Source organism: Urocitellus parryii, chromosome 4, assembly GCF_045843805.1.
Source record: "Urocitellus parryii isolate mUroPar1 chromosome 4, mUroPar1.hap1, whole genome shotgun sequence".
Classification (NCBI taxonomy): Eukaryota; Metazoa; Chordata; class Mammalia; order Rodentia; family Sciuridae; genus Urocitellus; species Urocitellus parryii.
In genome coordinates, this window is record NC_135534.1 from 74389533 (window position 1) to 74409843 (window position 20311).

The 20311-nt window shown below is 35.7% G+C and overlaps 1 protein-coding gene across 2 annotated transcripts in view; it reads right to left on the bottom strand.

The window, feature by feature from the left end:
- The window catches only part of Dlg2 (discs large MAGUK scaffold protein 2), a 2013368-nt gene that overhangs the window by 964675 nt on the left and 1028382 nt on the right, over nucleotides 1-20311 (bottom strand). Inside the window, exon 5 of one of the 2 annotated variants that reach the window (XM_077797652.1) lies at nucleotides 17540-17701. In XM_077797652.1, coding sequence (XP_077653778.1) covers nucleotides 17540-17701 — 162 coding nt within the window. The remainder of the gene's footprint in view (nucleotides 1-17539; nucleotides 17702-20311) is intronic. The other variant, XM_026384678.2, reaches the window with a different exon arrangement.

The window sequence follows — 20311 nt, forward strand, 5'->3', positions numbered from 1 at the left end:
AACATTTTTTCCTAAATTTATCTTTTGTAATATTTCATTTTAAGCAAGAATGCCTCTTTCCATTCAATTTAATATAGAAATAATTTAATAAAATGAATAATAAAAATGAGCATAATTTTTGGAACACTGCTTCCTCATTTGGTCCAAATGATCACTTTTCTTTGAACTCCAGATTGAATGAACCCCTCTCCTTCATAAGCCATTAAAACATAATGATAACATTTATATTTCGTCAGATTATATCAGAGTTTACTTGTATTTTTGTCTCTTCTAGAGCTCCTAAAGTAATATATTTTATAGGTTCCAAAACATCTTCATTGAGTGATTTAATTGAATAACTTATGTTGACAATTATGAATGTGCTGAAAAGTATGTTAATCATCAAAAATTTCCAGACTGAAATAGCCCACTCCCTTGAATGCAACATCAAAAACAATCCTGAATGATAAGATAACTGCTGTGGAGTCTCTTAGTGCTTCCTGAGTAGCAGGTCATATCACACAACTGTTCTGGTTCTTTGCATTCTCTTTCTCAGTGTTTCCCAAACTTGCCTGATATTAAAGTCATCCGCGATAGAGTAAAATTGCCGGTTCTCAGGCCCCTAGTTGGGACTTCTGATTCATTACTTCTAAATGGGTCCAAAAATGTGGACTTTAAAAAATGATCCCACCTGGTTCTTATGATTAGGCAATTTTTTTAATAAACTATTTTAATCCTCATAACAACCCCTTTGGATAAATTTATTGGAACTAAGAACCACTAGGTGACATTCTCAAGGTCAGGCACTGAGCAAATGACAGAGCTTGGGTTCAAATTATTATTCCTGCATGCCCCAGAGCCTGTACCTTTACTACTCTATTTTCTTCTTTCTTTAACCAAGTTAAGAAAAAGGTTTTAGGATTATTGTTCTTTTAAAAAAAGCATATAAGCAATAGACCAGTTGGCATTTTCAAAGGCAGTAGGCATTTCTCAGAAAAGCTATAAAGACATTTCTGCCTGTGCCCTCCCAACAGTGGCATGTAAGTGCCTTTGGGGCACAGGAAACCTCTGCCTGCCCACAGATTTCATTTTGCTTTCTCTCTTTCTTTTTTCCTCCTTTGTCTTTCGCTTCTGGGGACAGAACCCTGGGCCTCATGCATGCTAGGCAAGCATTCTATCACTGAGCTACACCCCAGCCTATTCCACAGATTTTTGAGCTAATAATGTCAACATTTACCAAGAACTACTAGGATCACAAAGAAAATTGGTAGGTAAAGCAAAACCAATGTTAGGATGGAGTGCCTTAAAAACATCAGGTTTGAGAGAATCTGAGAGAAATCAAAGTCAGTATAACACTGTCCTGGTCCTCATTATTTGCCTTTTTTTTTTTTTTTTAATTCTGCACTTGACTTTGTGCTGCTTTAAAGAAAGGGTTGTTTCTCGATCAATTTTAGATTTCTAGGGACCTACACAAGGCAGGACATAAAGAATACACAATTTATTTTATGTATGAGTATACAGAAATATTTATTAACTGCATAATCTTAAGCAAACAGATTAATCTTAGTTTTTTTTTGAAAGGTGTAAATAATAAAAATTGGCCACTTCATAGGGATGTTGTACTAATGAAAGGAGGCATGTGAAGCACCCTGTGAGCCAAAGGGAGCCAACATGTGAATGAACACAGGGCAAGTGGACTATCCCCTTCATCATTCCATTCACTGTGTAGTAATCAAGCACTGTCTAACCACTAACCTTAACCTTCATTCTCCATTAACATGCCCTTACATCCCTCAATCCCACTTAATTCTCATTCCAACTCAATAAAGTAGTCACTGAGACCATCATTTAATAGGTGGAAAAGCAAAGCCTAGAGAGCCCAGTTTCTTGCCTAAGGTCATATACAGTGAGTCCTGGACAAACTTGGACTGACCATGTTGATTTCATTTTAAAGTCCTTGAACTTAACAATTAATGTGCAATTTTCCGAAGTAGAACAAGATGGTAGAGTAGGATTGTACAGTCATTATTCTCCATGAAACATAAATTTGAACAATTATCCAAGCATGAACATACTTTCACAAGCGCTAAGAAAACCAGGTAAGAAATCCGAGTATCTGGCTATAGCACAATAGTAAGAGTGGAAGCACTGAAAATAATTTGAAGGACAGTTTATGTTATATCATTCCTTCCCCAACCCCAGGAAGAGGAACAGAGGAAATGATAGGATATACTTGGAGGCAAAAAAGGGAAGTGAGCATAGGACTTTGCCTTGAACCCAACACTGATCCCAACACAATAAAACCTCACTCGATTGACCTAATAGATTTGCCTCTGCCCAAGGCAAAACTCTTGCCTCTGCCCAGATTTTAGGCTTGTGTGATACTTTGATCCACATCATATTCTGCCAAATTCAGCAGCCCTGGGCTTTTGCCCTCCCTCAGTGCTGTGAAATTCAGTAGTGTTGCTGCATACCAAGAGTGAACTATTTGAAAAAGAAATTAAGAAAAATATCCTCTTTATCATAGCTACAAATAAAATACTTAGAATATATTTAACTAAGGAGGTAAGAGATTTCTACACTGAAAACTAAGATACTGATAGAAGAAAATGAAAGAGACACAACTCAATGGAAATACATTCTGTATTCATGGTTGAAACAAATTTTATATTGTAAAAATGCTCTAACAAAAGTGGTCTATAGATTCAACACAATTCTTTTCAAAATACCAATGCCATTCTTCACAGAAATAGGAAAAAAATCTATCCTAAAATATGTATGGAATCACAAAAGACCCTGAATAGCAAAATCAATCTAGAGCAAAAATTCAAACCTAGAGGCATTATACTGCCTGGCTTCAAAATATCCTACACAGCTATAATAATCAAAAGAGCATAGTACTAGCATAAAAACAGACAGACATGTAGACTGTAGAACAGAGTAGAAAGCCCAGAAATAAAACCCCACAATTACAGCCAACTGATTTTTGCCAAAGGTGCCAACACACAATGGGAAAAGAACTGCCTTCAATAAATGGTTTCAGAAAATTGAATGTCCATCTGCAAATGAAAGAATTTTGATCCTTATCTCACACCATATATAAAAATCACTCAAGACTTAAATATATAAGTCATAAAACTACTGGAAGAAAACATAGGGAAATATCTCCATGACATTTGTCTAGATAATAATTTCAGGAATTATTTTGGTTATGACCCCAAAAGTACAGGAAACAAAAGCAAAAATAGGCAAATAGAATCACATCAAACTAAAATGTGTCTGTGCATCAGAGGGAACACCTGACAGAGTGAAGAACGAACCTACAAAATGGGAGAAAATAATTTTAAAATATAAATCTGATAAAGAGACATCAGAAAAGGGTATATCATGTTACCTATATATCATGGATCCAAATCAATTCAATATCAACAAAATACATAACCTGATAAAAATGGGGAAGACTTGAATAGACATTCTCAAAAGAAGACATACAGATGGATAATAGGTATAGGGAAAAATGTTCCACAACACCAATGATCAGGAAACTGTAAATCAAAACTACAATGATCTATCGTCTCACACCTTAGAACAACTGTCTCCAAAAAATCAAGAGTTGATTATTGGTGAGGATAGTGAGAATGTATAGGAAAGAGAAACCCTGCACAATTGTTAGAGAGAATATAAATCAATACAGCCTTATGCACAATAGCATGGAAAACAATAAAAAATAAAAGTATCATATGATCCAATAATCCCACTATTAGGTATACATCCCAAGGAAATGCAGTCAGTCTGTCAAAGAGACACTTCCACTTCCACAGTTCTTGCAACATTATTCACAGTAGATAAAATATGGAATCAAACTAAGTTTCCATCAGTGCATGAGTGGATAAAGAAAATGAGTTACATATACACAGTAGAATATTATTCAGTCAAGAAAAGAAGGGAATTTTGCCATTTGCAATGACACTGACAGATATGGAAGGCATTATATTAAGTGAAATAAGCAGGCACCAAAAGACAAGTACTTGCATGATCTCACCTAGGTATGAAATCTAAGGATGATATCATAGAAGAAGAGGGTAGAAAGTGGCTGAGAGGTTGTGGGTGAGGGTGAGGAGATGAAAAGATCTTGTCAGTTCAGTTAGACAAAAGGGAAAAGTTCAAGAGATCTATTATATAACATAGTGATTATAGTTAACAAATTATATTCATGAAAACTGCTTGGAAAGTGGATGTAAAATATTCTCACCACAAAACATGATAATTATGTGAGGTAATGTGTACATTAATCAGCTAGAGTTAGTCATCCCACAATTCAGACCTACTTCAAAGCAATCTGTTACATATGGTAAGTACATACAACTACATCTGTCAATTTAAAAACATAAAGGAAAGCAATATGCAAGACAAAGCTGAGACTGGGTCTACTAGAGAGCAGGGGAAGGAGAAGAAAATATATGTAAGGTGATAATCCAACTAATAAGTGCTAAGAGACAGAAAATATAAAAGAAATATCAAATTATATTCTTAGGCACATAAGGTTTTTAAATCCAAGATGTTTTCTTTAAAATAGGTATTATCCAGGGTTTTGATATATTCTCTTAAGTAAACAAAAAACAAGCAAACTCCATAATCAATCCTGCCAACAAATTTCACTATGAAAGTTTGATGGGTATGTTGGAAGTTCTCCAAACTGTCAGCATCTGCTTTTCTAGGGCCCATCTCATCTGATCATTTATTTGACAGAGAAACAGCTCCTGCTTCTGCAGTTTTCCTTAAATTGCTGAGATTTTTTTCCTTCCAATTAAATCACCCAGTGACAGCAGCGATTCTATTAGGCTACTTTCTTAACTCGGTCAGGAGGCAGAAAGATAACAAGGTAAGGCTTACAACAATATAAATCATGTTAAGAACCGTCACTCAGTGGCTCTGGATCCAAATCAAAGCTATGAAATACAGGATGACATTGGATGCTGAAATGAAAAATACCAACCGTGTTTCTCTGAGACTCAGACATTTATACTCAGCCACATTTTATATAACAGTCTGCACAGAGGATTAGTAAAACAGAGGCTTCAAAACCTGGAAATCCTCCTACCCACATTAAGCTAATTGAGTTGGAGACATCCAATTCATCATATTTGTAGCCTGATTTATAAGCAACTCACCCTGCCCTGGAGCAGCAAGTGAAATGTTATGAGCTAGCTATTCTTAAAATTTCAAACCTAGCAACTCTGAACCTATCAATATCTTAATGATACTGAGAAAAGAAGAGTTCAATTTAAGTGCACTTCTTATGAAAAAATAAACATCCAGTGCACATTTTACGACTCATATTTCTATGAACAATCTAGCCACAAACTGGAATTCCTTTGTGCTGGAAACTTATGGAAAATCCATCATCATTTTAGCAAGTTGATGGGAGTAATTTCAAATCAGTTCTTTGCTAGGCTGAAACTTCCATTTAGCATAGAGAAAACGATTTTAGGACAGTTAAAAGCTAAATTTAGAGAGTCAAGATATTATTACTTTTGGCTTGCAAAGGTGGTAAAAGCTTATGACACTAATAAACATAAAATATTGCTTTAGGAGAATGGAAAAAAATACTGAGGAGAAGGGGATCAGGCAGAAAGGTTCTGCCTTTAGAGCATTCTCTTGAACAAAATACAGGCTCAAATATTCCACCTTGAACCTACTGATTTCTACTCCTAAAGGATGTTGTGGAACTGGGCATATCTCATAGGCACAATGGATTGGGGGTCCTCCTGGTTTTTTTTTTTTTTTCTGACATTTACAAAAGATTTCTTCTTGGGAAGGACAAGCATTCCTTAATCATGCAAGAACTGTGAGGCAGAGAAATGAGAATCATAAATTTTCAGCAATGAACAGAAACTTGAAATTTAGTTCATATAAAAGTTCTTAACCTCAAGCTTGTACTCCTAAGGGAGTTCAAAAATGGGCTTCATGTGATCCGTAGCATCTTGAAATTTTATGTGAAAGTTTTGTGAGTATATATTGCTGTTTCCCCCCCCGCCCCTGGGGAAAAGGCTCATAGTTTTCATCAATTTTTCAAAGGGCACTTCAAAAATACTAAGTAATTCATACCTAAATCATCTATCTCCCTGATAATTTTCTAGCTTCTGTATGAATGCCTTCAGTAGCAGGAATCCCACCACCTTATAAGGCAGTCCATTCTGTCTTTGACAGTTCCCTTAAATGTTTTTTAAAACTTACATAGATCATGTTGGTTTCCACATTGTTTACACTAGAGGTATAGAAAATTGTCTAAAATAATTTCCTGTTTCAAACAATTTGTGGACAAGAGTCACATGTCCCTGTGAGCTATCTTTTCTCTACAGACAACATCACTCCTATCTTTGATATTCCCATTTGAGATGGTTTTAACCCCCTTAACAGTCCATGTGACAGTCTCTAAAAGAACTGCAACATGCTGCCATCCTCCCTGAAATATACCTCCCTCTCTATCCTACTGCTACACTCAGGAGTAGTGCAGAATTGCTAAAAATCTCCAGGCTTCATGGAGTTGGATAGGACTGGGCCTCTGTGTGATTTTAATATACACAAAATTCTAAGAACCACTGATTTTTTTTGTGGGGGGGATGAATGTTAAGGATACCTGGGATGATTGAACTCAGGGGCACTCAAACCACTGAGCCATATCCCCAGACCTATTCTTTGTATTTTATTTAGAGACAGGATCTCACTAAGTTCTTTAGCACCTTGCCATTGCTGAGACTAGCTTTGAACTAGTGATCCTCCTGCCTGAAGTACCCGGAACCCCTGGGGTTATAGGTGTGCGCCACTGCATCCAGCAAGAACCACTGATTTGAGTAACTAAATCAGTAGTGATGGTTGCCAAAACAGTTAATACTATAAAGGATTCAAGTTTAGGTTTAGCCATTCCTGACCAAAAGTGCTGCTTTATTATTTTTTTTCAAAATGTAGTATCTTTGTATTTTATACAACAGAATCAGTGAATGATTAGCAGTAGGAAAAATAATTTTCAATGTATTGAATTTGAATTTAATTATTTTTTATTTAATTTTATTTTTGTGGTGCTAGTGATTAAACCTAGGACCTAATGCATGCTATATAAGTGCTCTACCACTATGCAATTCATAATAGGCAAGCTATGGAACCAGCCCAGATGCTGGTCAACAGACAAATTGATAAAGAAAATGTTGTATATATACATAATGGAGTTTTATCCAGCCTTAAAGAAGAATGAAATTGTGTTATTTGCTGGTAAATGGATGAAACTGGAGAAAAAAATGCTGAATGAAATAAATTAGACTTAGAAAGTTTTCTCTCCTATGTGACAGCTAGAAAATGGAAGGAAGAGAATAACAGAATGAGAGAGAGAGAGAGAGAGAGAGAGAGAGAGAGAGAGAAATTTTTAAAAGGACTCATGACAATAAAAGGGAAACCAATGTGCTTTTGAGAAGTCTTGTAACTTCTCCTTTCCCTCATTTGCAATATGGGGAAGTTAAACCATATCAGTGGCTTTCTAACTTCGTTGACGTTCATCACAGAGAAAAATACATTTGACATCATGAGCCATTTCTATCCTATCCTTTAATTCTATTCCACAATCACCAACTAAGTTTATTTCAAGCCGATTCCTACCAGTGGATCAGCTGCAGCTTGAAAACCTTGGAATGGATCATTTTTATTGTCCTCTTCTATATTAAAAGTATATGATTCTCTCCAGGGTAAGTGGCACACGCCTGTAATCCCAGTGGCTGAGGTGGGTGAGGCAGGAGGATCTCCAGTTCAAAGCCAGCTGCAGCAATGGGGAAGTGCTAAGCAAATCAGTGAGACCCTGTCTCTAAATAAAATACAAACTAGGGCTGGGGATGTGGCTCAGTGGTCAAGTGTCCCTGAGTTCAATCCCCGGTACCCAAAAAGAAAAAAAAAAGCATATAAATTCTCATTTTCTGGTGAATAATATGTTTAAGAGTGAGAACTCAGATTCCAGACAAGCTGGACTCAGACCTCATATATTTCAAGTATTAGTTATGTGAACTTAGAAAAGCTTTTCAAACTGTGTGCTCATTTTTCTGTTTCCTAAAAAAATAAAACAAACCAACAAAAAAAACTATTTTATAGGATTATTGAGTAGAAAAACCCAAAACATGCAAAACATTTTAAAAAGCATCTAGAGTATATTAGGAAAACAATAAATGCTTATTATTATTATTATTATTATTATTATTATTATTATTATTATTTCTCCTAAAGAACCTCTAGACCAAAAGCTAGATGAGCAGATGTCATTTCAAAGGGAAAAAAGGCCTCATAAAATTAAATTTTAGCCACGAACAGCTATTTCATACTACCAACCTACAGTAAGCTAATTGTTTTGTTGAATGAATATAAATGAACAAAAACAACAAAACTGTTGATGAAAACCAAAATCTCCTTGTCAAAGAGAACCCCAGATTAATAAGCACCTGATTTCAATAATAACATAAATATGTCATATAAAATGGTGCTAGGTGGCCTGTTAGAGTTTATAAAAATGGGATTTGATCTATATCCAAAATAAATGGAGTATTTTTACAAATACATTATAGACATAGAACAAAAACTGGTTCCCTCTTCATGACTTAATAGTGACATTCCCTAAACTTTAGGCAAATGTATGAATCCAATGTTTGTTAGAGATCTCTATTTTCTGACCCCAAACTTATTAGATATCAACTTGTTACCATGAAATTATGTTCTTAAAATTTTAAAGTAATATTTTTAAAATAACATACCAGGGATTATAAATATTGCTTTCATCCAAGTGGCTTAGAAATAATCCATTCCCTCCTCCCCACTTGCTTTCATATCTTCCACAATTAGTCACAAAGGAAAAGTCCCTTTCTTTAGGCCTCAGTAATTTCTTGTTTGGACCACAAAAACCCAGGTTGATGTCCCCAACTCACTTGCCACTGTTCATTTGAACTAGCCCAAACCATCTTCACTTTCACAAGAGAGACAACCATTTGGATAACACACTCTTGCTTATCTGACTTGGCAATATTCTGGAGTGTAAAGTCATTATTTCAAGGCCAACAACGATAATGATGTAACAATGAGCCAACATTTTTTGAATGTTTTAACAGTTTATTTCCTAAATTTATATTTGCTTTTGCATAAACCTATTTTTTAAACGTAAAATAATTACCATTTACTGAGCAACTGCTATGCACAAAATACTATTCTAAAGGTTTTCTAGGAATAATCAAATGAATCCTATTGCAATCCAATAAATTCCATACTGTTATTTCCAAAAAAGGAGAAGTTAATCAAAGTGATAAATAATAGAAAGTAACAGAGCCACCATGCAAACACAGTGAATGGGTAATTATAAAGCCCATCCACTTTCCACTACTATACATGCTATTACTTTTCTGTATTCACTGGGAAAGAATCAAAATGTTCTCCAATCCAACCAATGTTGGCACTTATTTATTAACTTACTGTGCAAAGTTTAGGATAATTTCTCTGAACCTTTATGAGGGAGAAAGAATTAAAAACATGCCCACACCTGTAATCCCAGCAGTTCCAGAGACTGAGGCAGGAGGATCACGAGTTCAAAGCCAGCTTCAGTAAAAGCAAGGTGCTAAGCAACTCAGTGAGACTCTGTCTCTAAATAAAATACAAAATAGAGCTGGGAATGTGACTCAATGGTTGAGTATTCCTGAGTTCAATCACCAGTATCCCCCCCAAAAGAGAACAAAACAAATAAGCAAAAACCATACACACCAAAAAACTATAGTGGGCAGGGATGTAGAGAGGTACTCACCTATAATTTTAGGGCACCAATAACAATAGCATCATTAATAGTAACAATAAGTGCCTTTTATTGATAGGCAGCCTCTGTGAACTTCAGTTCTTTATTTCTAATCATAACAGAGGCCTTGGTCACAGTGAGATCTGTCTGTAATTCAGTTAACCCTTCAGAAACATCTGCAACTATAGATAATTATTAAGGATGTTTATTTAGGACTGTTATAAACACTGCATATTTTTAAAAGTTATACCTTTATTAATATTTCTTATAAATATTATTTATTAATATTTCTTAGAAAAAAATTATTGTTGTTGTAATTATTATTATATGCATGAGAGAAGCCGAAGATTTGAATGTTATTCCACAAATCTCATCTTTCAAAAGTCATGGGGGGAACCCATTAGTCCTTGGTGGGCTTAGTTCCATAAAGAATCTTGAACTGTGGAAGGTTATGATAGGTCTTATGATTATTGTTTTTTTTCTTCTTCTTTTTCCAATGACTGGCCTAAATAGTCTGAATTAATTGGGTTATGTTGTTGGCACTCTTTCCAATTAAAGATAATTAAAGCAAGAAATGTTTCATTTGCAAAGAATTCTAATCAGGAATTCTTGGGCCTCAATACAGTATGTCTCTCAAAGTTATATTTCACTCAACCATTTCCTCTCACCAAAAACTGGGGTGGAGCAAAATGCATTTTTCATGAGTATGCAAATCTTTGCCAAACTCTTCCTATGTCTTTATTCACTAAGAGCTTCTGAATTTAACCACACAAATCGCAGTATCTTTCCAAAGAGCAAATCCTTGCAGAATCATCAGCTCAGCAACTTCCACCATCTAGTGGCAAAAGATAGAAGTAGAAGCATTTTATATTTTTAAAGATTACTCATATTCTAAAACAAGAATTTATAATTCTAGTTAGTAATATTAGAAAAACTCTCCATCTAGAAAGAAAAAATAAATAAATGCTTTTTTTCTTCATCTGATCAGGACTGCAGGACAATTGTAGTCACGTGTAGCTCTTAGATTTTTCTTTTCTTCTGTTAAAAATCATCTATCAGGTAATAAACAATTTAAAAAAATCTACTGTTTGGCCAACATGATCTTTGGCATTGCAGAAGAGCTACATATTTTTGTATAAGACAAGATACCCTTTTATCATCAGTACAAAAAATCTGTTAAAAAAATAAAAATAAACACAGGCACCTTAATACTAAAAGCTAAACACTATGCCAAGTTTCTCACTGTTTTCTGATCTCATCTCCCCCAGTAGTCTCTCTTTGTCTACAAAGCCTTTATGTGGTAGGAGTGGTCCCTGTTCCAGCTCTCAGTATTTTCTCCCCTTTCTTGAGCAATCCCATCCATATTTGCAACTTCTTCTACACTGAAGACCCCCAAGCTTTCATTTTTAGGTCAGAACCGTCTCAATCCTCAGATCTTCAAATCAAATTGTTGTACATTTCACCTGAGCATAATATGATACCTTGAACTCAATTATTCAAACCTAAACTGAGAATCTCCCCAACACTTTTCACTCTAAAATATACTCTTCTGCAGGCCTTCTTGATTTCCTTGCATGATATTTTTCCTACCCAATTGGTCAAATAAAGATTTTGTCACTTAACATCATTTATCTTTCTCCTTTACCTTCTATGCTTAGTAAGTCTCAAAGTCATAATGACACCTTTTCCTGAATAAGCTTTCTAATCTACCCTTCCCTTCACCCCCAATACCTCTGCTTTGTCTCAGGGCTTGTCCATTTCTTGGATTTCATGTGATGTTCTTGATTGTGAGTGATATCAACCTCTTCTAGTTTTTCTTCCACTCTGCCACATAACATGAATGGTTGTCTAATTTGCAAATTGGGCTATGTCATTCTCCATTTTAAATTTTGTCATTATCCCTCATTACTTATAAAATAAAACCCAATCTCTTCCTGAGGTCCTTCATCAGCTGTTCCCACCCATCTCTCTTGCATTATGACATGCTTTGGGATCACCCCACACCCATTACCTTAATCCTTAATTTTTATCCCTCCACCCTACTTAACTACATTCAATTCCCAGAACTCTCTCTTATCATTACACAGCTGCTAAAGTCTAGGGCAAACAATATTTCTCTCTTAACCCCTACTGCCTTCAAGTTAAAAAAAAAAGAAAGAAAACTATAATTTTTTTTTCTCTAACAATATGTAGCCCTAGAGAAAATTAAATAAATTTTTCTCAGTCTTGGGACAATCTACCTCTTCTTTGATGCTTTCTTTTATTTTCCTTCTCCACTACTCCCTGCCCTTCTTAAGATAGGGCTATCTAACTACATTGCCCAGGCTGGCCTCAAACTCACAATTCTCCCACCTCAGCCACTGAAGCAGCTGGGATTACAGGCATGCACCACTGTGTTCAGCTTGCTGCTTTCTTTATTGCACATAAATGGGACATATTATATACATATTATCTCCAAACTTGTGAAACAAATCATAGGATGTGAGCAATCTCAAGACATGTTTCTTTTTGTTATCCCCTCCAGGGATAACAGAACGCAGCATACACTAAAAGGTCAAAAAGTTTTATTGAACAAATAAGTAAATAGGTGAATGCACATATGAGATTTTTTTGATATTTAACTGTCTCAGAAATGCTAGATGATTTTCCCAAGGTTCTCCAGACAGAGAGTATCATGTCAGAATTCAAACACATATTTGGCACCAAAGCTCATGCTTTTTTACTTTTTTAACAATCATCACACTACATTCTGCCTGGAAATAATAAAAACCTGGTTAGGATGGTAACTGTGTACACAAAGAAAATGGTGAAAACAAGACATTTATGCCTAATGAAAGGAGATCAATAGAAATTTTTTTTTCAAAATGGTTCCAAAGCTTCCAGTTTAAAATATTGAAATAACATAAACATGTACTCCTAACAAGAAAACATGAATACCTATAATGAGATCTTCAATTGCTGTGCATTTCTTATGTGTGAAGCTCTGAGCTAAGAGTTTGTGTAAATTTTTCACTTAAATTTCACAAAAGCATAGGAGTAGATGAGGTTATTTTACAAATGAAGAAACCGAGGATTATAGAAGTTACAATTTTAACAAGCTCATATTAATGAAAAGTAGAGGAACTGCATATTACTACATTAAAGGCACTGAGAAATCCTTAATTAATGGATTAACTCCCCTAATGTGTTTAAACATCCATCCTCTTATTTTCTTTATAATGCAGACAAAAATCCCACCAAGTCTACTTTTTTTATGACATAACAGTAGGGTGTATTTTGACATATTATACATACATGGAGAGCAACACTTCCAATTTTGATCCCATTCTTGTCCATGAATCCTACTTTAAGAAATTCTAGTCTAGTTTCATGACAGATACCAATGAGGGAGTAAGAAGGAAAACGAAACAAAGTAAGATGTAGCCCAGTTCATGGGAATGTATACATTTATAAGAGCTTACACAAATGGCCTGTGAAGAGGAAAGCAGATGATCTAGTTCAACAAAAAGTAGTTATAACAAGATGGGCACAGTGGCGCATGCCTGTAATCCCAGTGGCTAGCGAGGCTAAGACAGGAGGATTGCAAGTTCAAAGTCACCCCCGAAGTGGTGAGGCAATAAGCAACTCAGTGAGACTCTGTCTCTAAATGAAATACAAAATAGGGATGAGGATGTGGCTCAGTGGTTAAGTGCCCCTGAGTTCAATCCCTGGTACCCCCTGCCCCCCAAAAGTACTTAGGACATTAGAATAAGAAAATATTTTAAAATACTAAGTAAGAGTTACTAAGTCCATGTGCCATAGGATATCTTAAGCAAGTGGACTTGTGCAAGAGTTAATAGCAAAGGCTCTGTGCAGGGTCTACCACTCTCTTAGCTAATGCATATTCTCCTATGGTGAAACCCTGGGAACTCCAGCAAAAAAAAAAAAAAAAAAAAAAAGTAAAAGTATACTTTGTTATCATTCTGCCTACAAGTTCTCTATATTGTCATCCTCAAGCACACTTGAGACTCCCCCCACCCCTCAAATACTCTGTATAAGGTATACTTCCAGGTGCCTGGAGTCCCACAGTATTTAAGCTGGAAGAATATGAATTCCTATTGCAAAGTAAGATAAAGTAAGAAATAATTTTAATACAAATTCCCTAAGAGAGTAATATAGATATTTAAATCCATTTTTTTACTCTTCTTTGTCTCCTCATCACCTAGTGCTCATACCAGGCACTCAGTATTTACTGAACACATTTAAACTGGAAAAGAAGAGAAAAGAAAAGAAAAAGATTCTCATGCTTTATTATAGGCCAGTTTCTTTTGTGGAAGATTCTAGGTAGCATCTGAAGTGAAAGCATCCCCATCTTGTGGCAAGGAAAACAAATTCCCTTGTATTCACTCCTAAATTGCATTTCTCCTTCTGACTCCATAGTTCACACTGGCCCAGGCGCTCTAATGAAAGCAGGCTAAGCAAGCGCGTTTATCACACAAGCATCCAGAGCGTACCATGGACAGATAAATCTTAGAACTGAGGCCTCAAATGATATTCAATGATGGAAGAAAGGATAACAAACCTGCAACAAGGAGATTACTGAGCTAATGATTCAGAACCTACTCAATGCAACATTTAAACTCTTATCCAGTAATCCCACACTCAGTTTAGGAATGCCACGTGTAAATTCCTAATTAGCAATAGACAGCCCCATTTTCTTCTCAGCAGGATTCTAGGGGCATTACCTGATTGTGTGATTTGCCACCTCTCTCTTCTGTCTTTTAGTGCTTACCTAAGAACACTAGGCACATCAAAGGAGGCAAAGAGGTTCAAAATATGACAGGTCTAATTGAGAATATGTACCTTCTTAGCATTCCCCTGATTCTAAGAGGCTTTCTTTGTGGAAAAATAACACATCAGGTTTTAATCATGGCAAGTTTTCCAAACACTTGAATTGTGATAATATGATAACATCTTAACAAGCTGATTAGAAAATCTGTTTTATAGTTATAAAAATGCATATGCTTGAACCTGACAGTGCAGTGCTAGCTAGAGCTTGCTCATACCAGCTGGTAAGAACCTCATGTTCCTCTCTTTCCAAATATAGAAATAGTAGCTTTAAGTTGTAACTTAAATCAGACATAATGGGAGAATTTATATCACAGAATTTGGTATACCAAACAAAACAGGGTTCAATTCTTTATCTGGAAAAAAAATTGTATACATTTATTCCCATCACCATTAAGGATAAAGGAAAGGTACACAAAGCATCTTCACTAACACAATGTAAAAGCATATCTTGTTTAATATAAATAATACCACACAGAAAGTCATGAGGAAAAAGTCCTCAACCCCAAATAGGAATTTCAAAGCCTAAATGCAGAAGGCCTGGATGAATTCACCTTTCTTTCCTCTTCAAATTACCTTGGGGGCCATGGCACTGATGTGGTATTTCCAGAAATCAACCTTGGTGTTTCATATCAGGAGTTTATTATTCATAGGTGGTTACTTTTTAAAATGGACATAAGATTCTCCAACAAAAAAAAAAACACACTACTATAGTAAACCCATAAAACCAATAAAACTTTCAAAAAGAAGGGAGTAGAAATAAGTTAGAAGGGAAATAAATATAACAGAAACCCCAAGCTAAGAAAAAATACTGAAGTTTAAGACACCAAATTCTGAGATTCCTGAAAGGCAAGGAATAAAAAAAAAAAAAAAAAAAAAAAAAGAAAAGAAAGAAAGAAAAATTCTTTAATAAAACTGAGATCTGATCTTCATAAAAAGCAAATTTTCTCCCCAACACTAAAACACATTTTTAAAATGAGATACTGTTTGTCATAAGGAATGACATAATCATCCAAACTTGCTGGATGTTCAGATAACTATTGATCATATGTATGTTTTTATTTTATGGTAACCGGGTTAGCTTTAGATGAGTCTTGATTATTCTACTCGGTCTAAAGTCCTTTAGGAACTGTGCTCTAGAGCTGATTAAGGAGGAAAAGTTGAAAAGGAGAAAGAAGTTGAAAAGAAGGAAAGGAAGGGAGGCTTGAGGGAGGTTCTTATAAGGAGTCTCCGAACCAATTAGAAAAAATAAAACTGAAAGACAAGTGCTCTCAATCCAGTCTTTCAGCTCTGTCCTTCTTCAACTTACAGGGGTCAGCACACAGAACAGAGGTCAGCATTTGTTTGCAAAGATTAAAGGGTCCCTAAAGAAGGGAAGTTTGATCTGAACACAGAGCAGAATTATGGATTCGTAGATTTAGACAGAAGCATGGAGATGGTTTTGTTCACCCTTCTGGTAAAGTCTTTCCACAAAACCACTGTCTGGTCATCATCCAGGCCCAGAAGATTTCCAGGAACAAAAAGAAGTCTATGTGAAATAGTCCACACCTGCTTTGGTAGCTCTGTCAGGAGCTGTGCTTTTGTAATGATCCCAAAAATACATTCCTGTGAGTTTTGCACAGTGAATCTGCTTCTGCCCTCTATATGATATCAATGTCATGTTTTCCACATGAGAGCTCTTGAGGTAGAAAGGTAACTCCGCTGACCCTCAACCCTTAATCTTTTGTCCTCCAAGTTAAACATACTTAGTCTTTCAATGATTTTCAGAAAAATCCTAGAAAGATGCATAATTAATCCCAGAAGCACAATATTTATATATTTTATACATTATCAAAGGAATATATGAAATGAAAATTTATATATTATTTAATAAAATTTGACAATTGGTCCAATATTTTAATTTATTGGTGATAATTGCAGCTTGTTTATTTGAAGAGATGTTTAAGATATCAGAGTAATTAAAATGTACCAAAGCCTAGAATTACACTAAACACAATTCAACCTTTCTTTGATATCTTGGCAGATATAACAAGGACCCAGAAAGCATTAGAGCCACTTTTGTGACTCTATTTTTTTTATTGTTGCAGAGTTACGTGAAAGTGCTGATAAAAATGAATGTTCTGGCTAGTAAAGAAAATTTTTCTTGAGCAATAACTAAGGGGTTAATTGACAGGTTGTTTTTTTCCTCCCACATCATTTCAAGTCTCTTAAATTACAGCATTAATTCTATTTTTCTTTCTAAATTTTAATTTGCATTTATAAGCTTTTTATCCAAAGCACAAAATCCAGTACCCTGTAAAGAAAAAGACAGCTAAGGAACACAAAATTCTAATTCTAATGTCCTCTTCTTATCCAAATACCATTCATCAAGATATTGTTTATAATTAAATAAAAAGGTTAGTTGGGAAAAGTGTTGGGAAAAGTATGACACCAAATAGAAAGAAATCTGGTAAAAAATTCCCTTTGGTAAAAATAGAGGTGTTGATGAGCCAATTCACATATCTTCGTTTTTAGTTTGAAGAGTAAGGTAATCACTAGGTGTGATCATGACATATTTACCTTCTTTGTTTTGCCTGAGATCAGGAATGCTGATGAGGTAAAGTATTTGAGATAAATCATGATGTATTCTTGTTTTATTTTTTAAAATATGTAGATGATTTATTTTTCCTCTCAATTTGTCACCCTTGGCTCTTTCCTTAGCCCACTCTCAGCAACTGAGTATTTTGCAGACATTCAAAAAAATAAAAGTATGTCCCAGAAATATCAGGTTAGCTTCTAAATCTCAGAAAGACCCTTCAGTAATCAGTGATCACTACTATGTTTTAAAAGACCCTCATTTTATGAGGCCAGCAAACATCTCCCTTAACAATAAAGACTGACCACCAAAACCAGCTATAAAATAATCTGAAGAGCAACATAACTTACCTTCAGGGGAGAAATGTGCGACTGTAAAACGTATCCATGGACATTTTCTATTTGGGACAGGTTCTTTTCTGATACATGCACAAGTTCTGGACCTCTTACTTCATGAGTTAGCCGAGGCAAGGAATGATCATGTGGAGCATCCTCATCTTGATATCGATACTTCTAGGAGAAAAAAAAAAAAGGAAGAAAGAAAACAATGTATAAGTGTTTACAAAGAATTCAGTCTGGACTTCAAATTCTTGATTTTACCAAGAACGTTTTACTGCAGACTCTTGATGGTCATCATAAACCAGCTCAAGTGTAAACAAAGCTGAATTAACCATCAACATAAATAAACGTGATGATTTATTTTTGCCTGACAATATACTCCATTTGTGAGCTACAGATATATGACAACAAATGACAAACAACGAGAAAATACACATCAGTAAGGGAGGGGGATCCTTCCCAATGACCAGAGTAGCTAATTATGTGCTAAAAATTTTAGATGATGTGTGGAGAAGAAAAAGTACCAAGGCAGGCAATGGAATCCTGATATATCTCATTCAGAAAGTTTAATATTGTATTGGAATTTGTGAAAGATTCAAGTTCCCTTGGAAATGAGGAAAAAGGTTTGCCTCCCACTTTATTTGTATTAGCTTGAAAGGGAAGACAAACTAAACTATCCTTCCTTTACTTCATCCTCTATGAAGTAGTATTGATTGGGGTTAGGCAGATTCTAGGACAAATGATGACAACTTCTAGGAATGAAACTAGCTTTGAAAGTGCTTAAAAATTATAAGCAAACGTCCTGCTCCTAATCATCAGATGATTACTGAGAGAGAATCTTTTCCTTCTCTCTTGTTCCCTTTAACATTTTTATTTTTGTTTTTGTGGTACCAGGGAATTGAACCCAGGAGTGCTTAACCACTGAGCCACATCCCCAGCCTTCCCCCCCCCCCCCCCCTGAGACAGGGTCTCACTGTCTTGCTAAGTTCCTTAGGGTCTTGCTAAGTTGCTGAAACTGGCTTTGAACTCTCCATCCTTTTGCCTCAGCCTCTCAAGCCCCTAGGATTACAGTCAGGTACCACCATACCTGGCTCCCTTTACCTCTTTTCTTAACTGTCTTCCTTTGACATGCCTATAACAGTAAAAGTGTTCTCAAAAAAAAAAAAAAAAAAAAGACCATAATTTGAGTCTTCCAAGTAGATTTGGTTCTCCAAGTCATCTACCTGCCTTTCCTGCTTCTTTCCCCTATCCCCTTGGACCTGTGACTTTAGAGTCCCATTATTTCAAGGTTACTGACCTACCTGGGAAAGAATAAAGCAATGTTCTACACCTGACCCCCGTTCTTGTTAATAATGTGTTTGTTTGCTTTGCCTTGCATGACACAGGGGTATTAGGAACAGGGATCCAAGCATCGTAACGCCATCAGGCTTAACCACGCTGTCTAGTCTCTTTTCTCAGTGCTCCATCATGGTTATCATCAGCAGTTATTTATCACATGAGGTTATCAAAAACAACACATCTTCTTACAAAAATCAAGCATATGTTTTTCACTTATTTCTGAGATGAAAAACATGCTTCTTGGACATTAGCTTTCAGTGTGACTCAGAATCTGACTTTAATGATAACAACCTCAGGGTTTGTATTCTGTCCCCTTTTAATCAGAAACTGGTCATCAGTATTTTTGTTTTCCAGGGAACCTTCATGTGATAGCCTTAGTTCCAAAACACAAAGTACAACTTAACCTGTCATGTTCTTTGCAGTTTGCAAAGGACACTCACATACTTCTTCCATTGCAACCATGCTTAGTTATGTTGTCCCCTTTCACCTACAACAAAACTGACAGAGAAATTAAGGGACTTTTCCAAGTTCGCCTAGCTAGACATCAGAGCTGGGACCCTATCTGAATGGATAACCTGAATTTTCTTTCTACTATCACTAGTCCCTTGTCTACCTCCAAAAGAAGATGAAGCCCAAGTCTGGTAACTGAATTGGCAGCTTGGTACAAAAAAGGTCACTGAGATATTACAATAAAATGAGGAACATTTGTGAACTGAAATATCCTTTTTTTTAACCCTATAAACAATTTGGGAAGGTAATCGGATATTTTAATTTTAAATTCAGTAACAAGGATGCTTTACATTTATTCTTGATCAGCTAGACTTTCACTGGGAGTGAAAATAATATGCTACAGATACCCATTTTAGTTTCTCTCACTTACAGCATGTCTACCTCCACATCTGCCCCCTTTTTCAATTTTCCCTCATGGAGGCACTACTATCCATGCAGTCACCTGAGCCAGAAAAGCAGGAGTCAATTTGATTCTCTCTTTTCTTTCATACCCTACCAGGGATCAATTTAACAAGTAACTAAGTCTGCATGATTTATATCCTAAATAATTCTTTTTTAAAAGAGAGAGAGAGAGAGAGAGAAAGAGAGAGAGAATTTTTAAATATTTATTTTTTAGTTTTTGGCGGACACAACATCTTTGTTTGTATGTGGTGCTGAGGATCGAACCTGGGCCACACGCATGCCAGGTGAGCGCACTACCGCTAGAGCCACATCCCCAGCCCAATCCTAAATAATTCTTGAGTCTCTTCCCTCTTTACCTACTACAAACCCCACTACCACCCACCACCAACACCTGCACATTTAGGCTCATATCAGCTCCCAGGTGGGCCAGCACCAGCCTCTTGACTATCTAGACTGCCTTTGGGACTGCCCTTTGCCATCCATTCTCTATATTGTAACAGGTGACTTTATGAATAGTTTTAAGAAGCTGAAAAA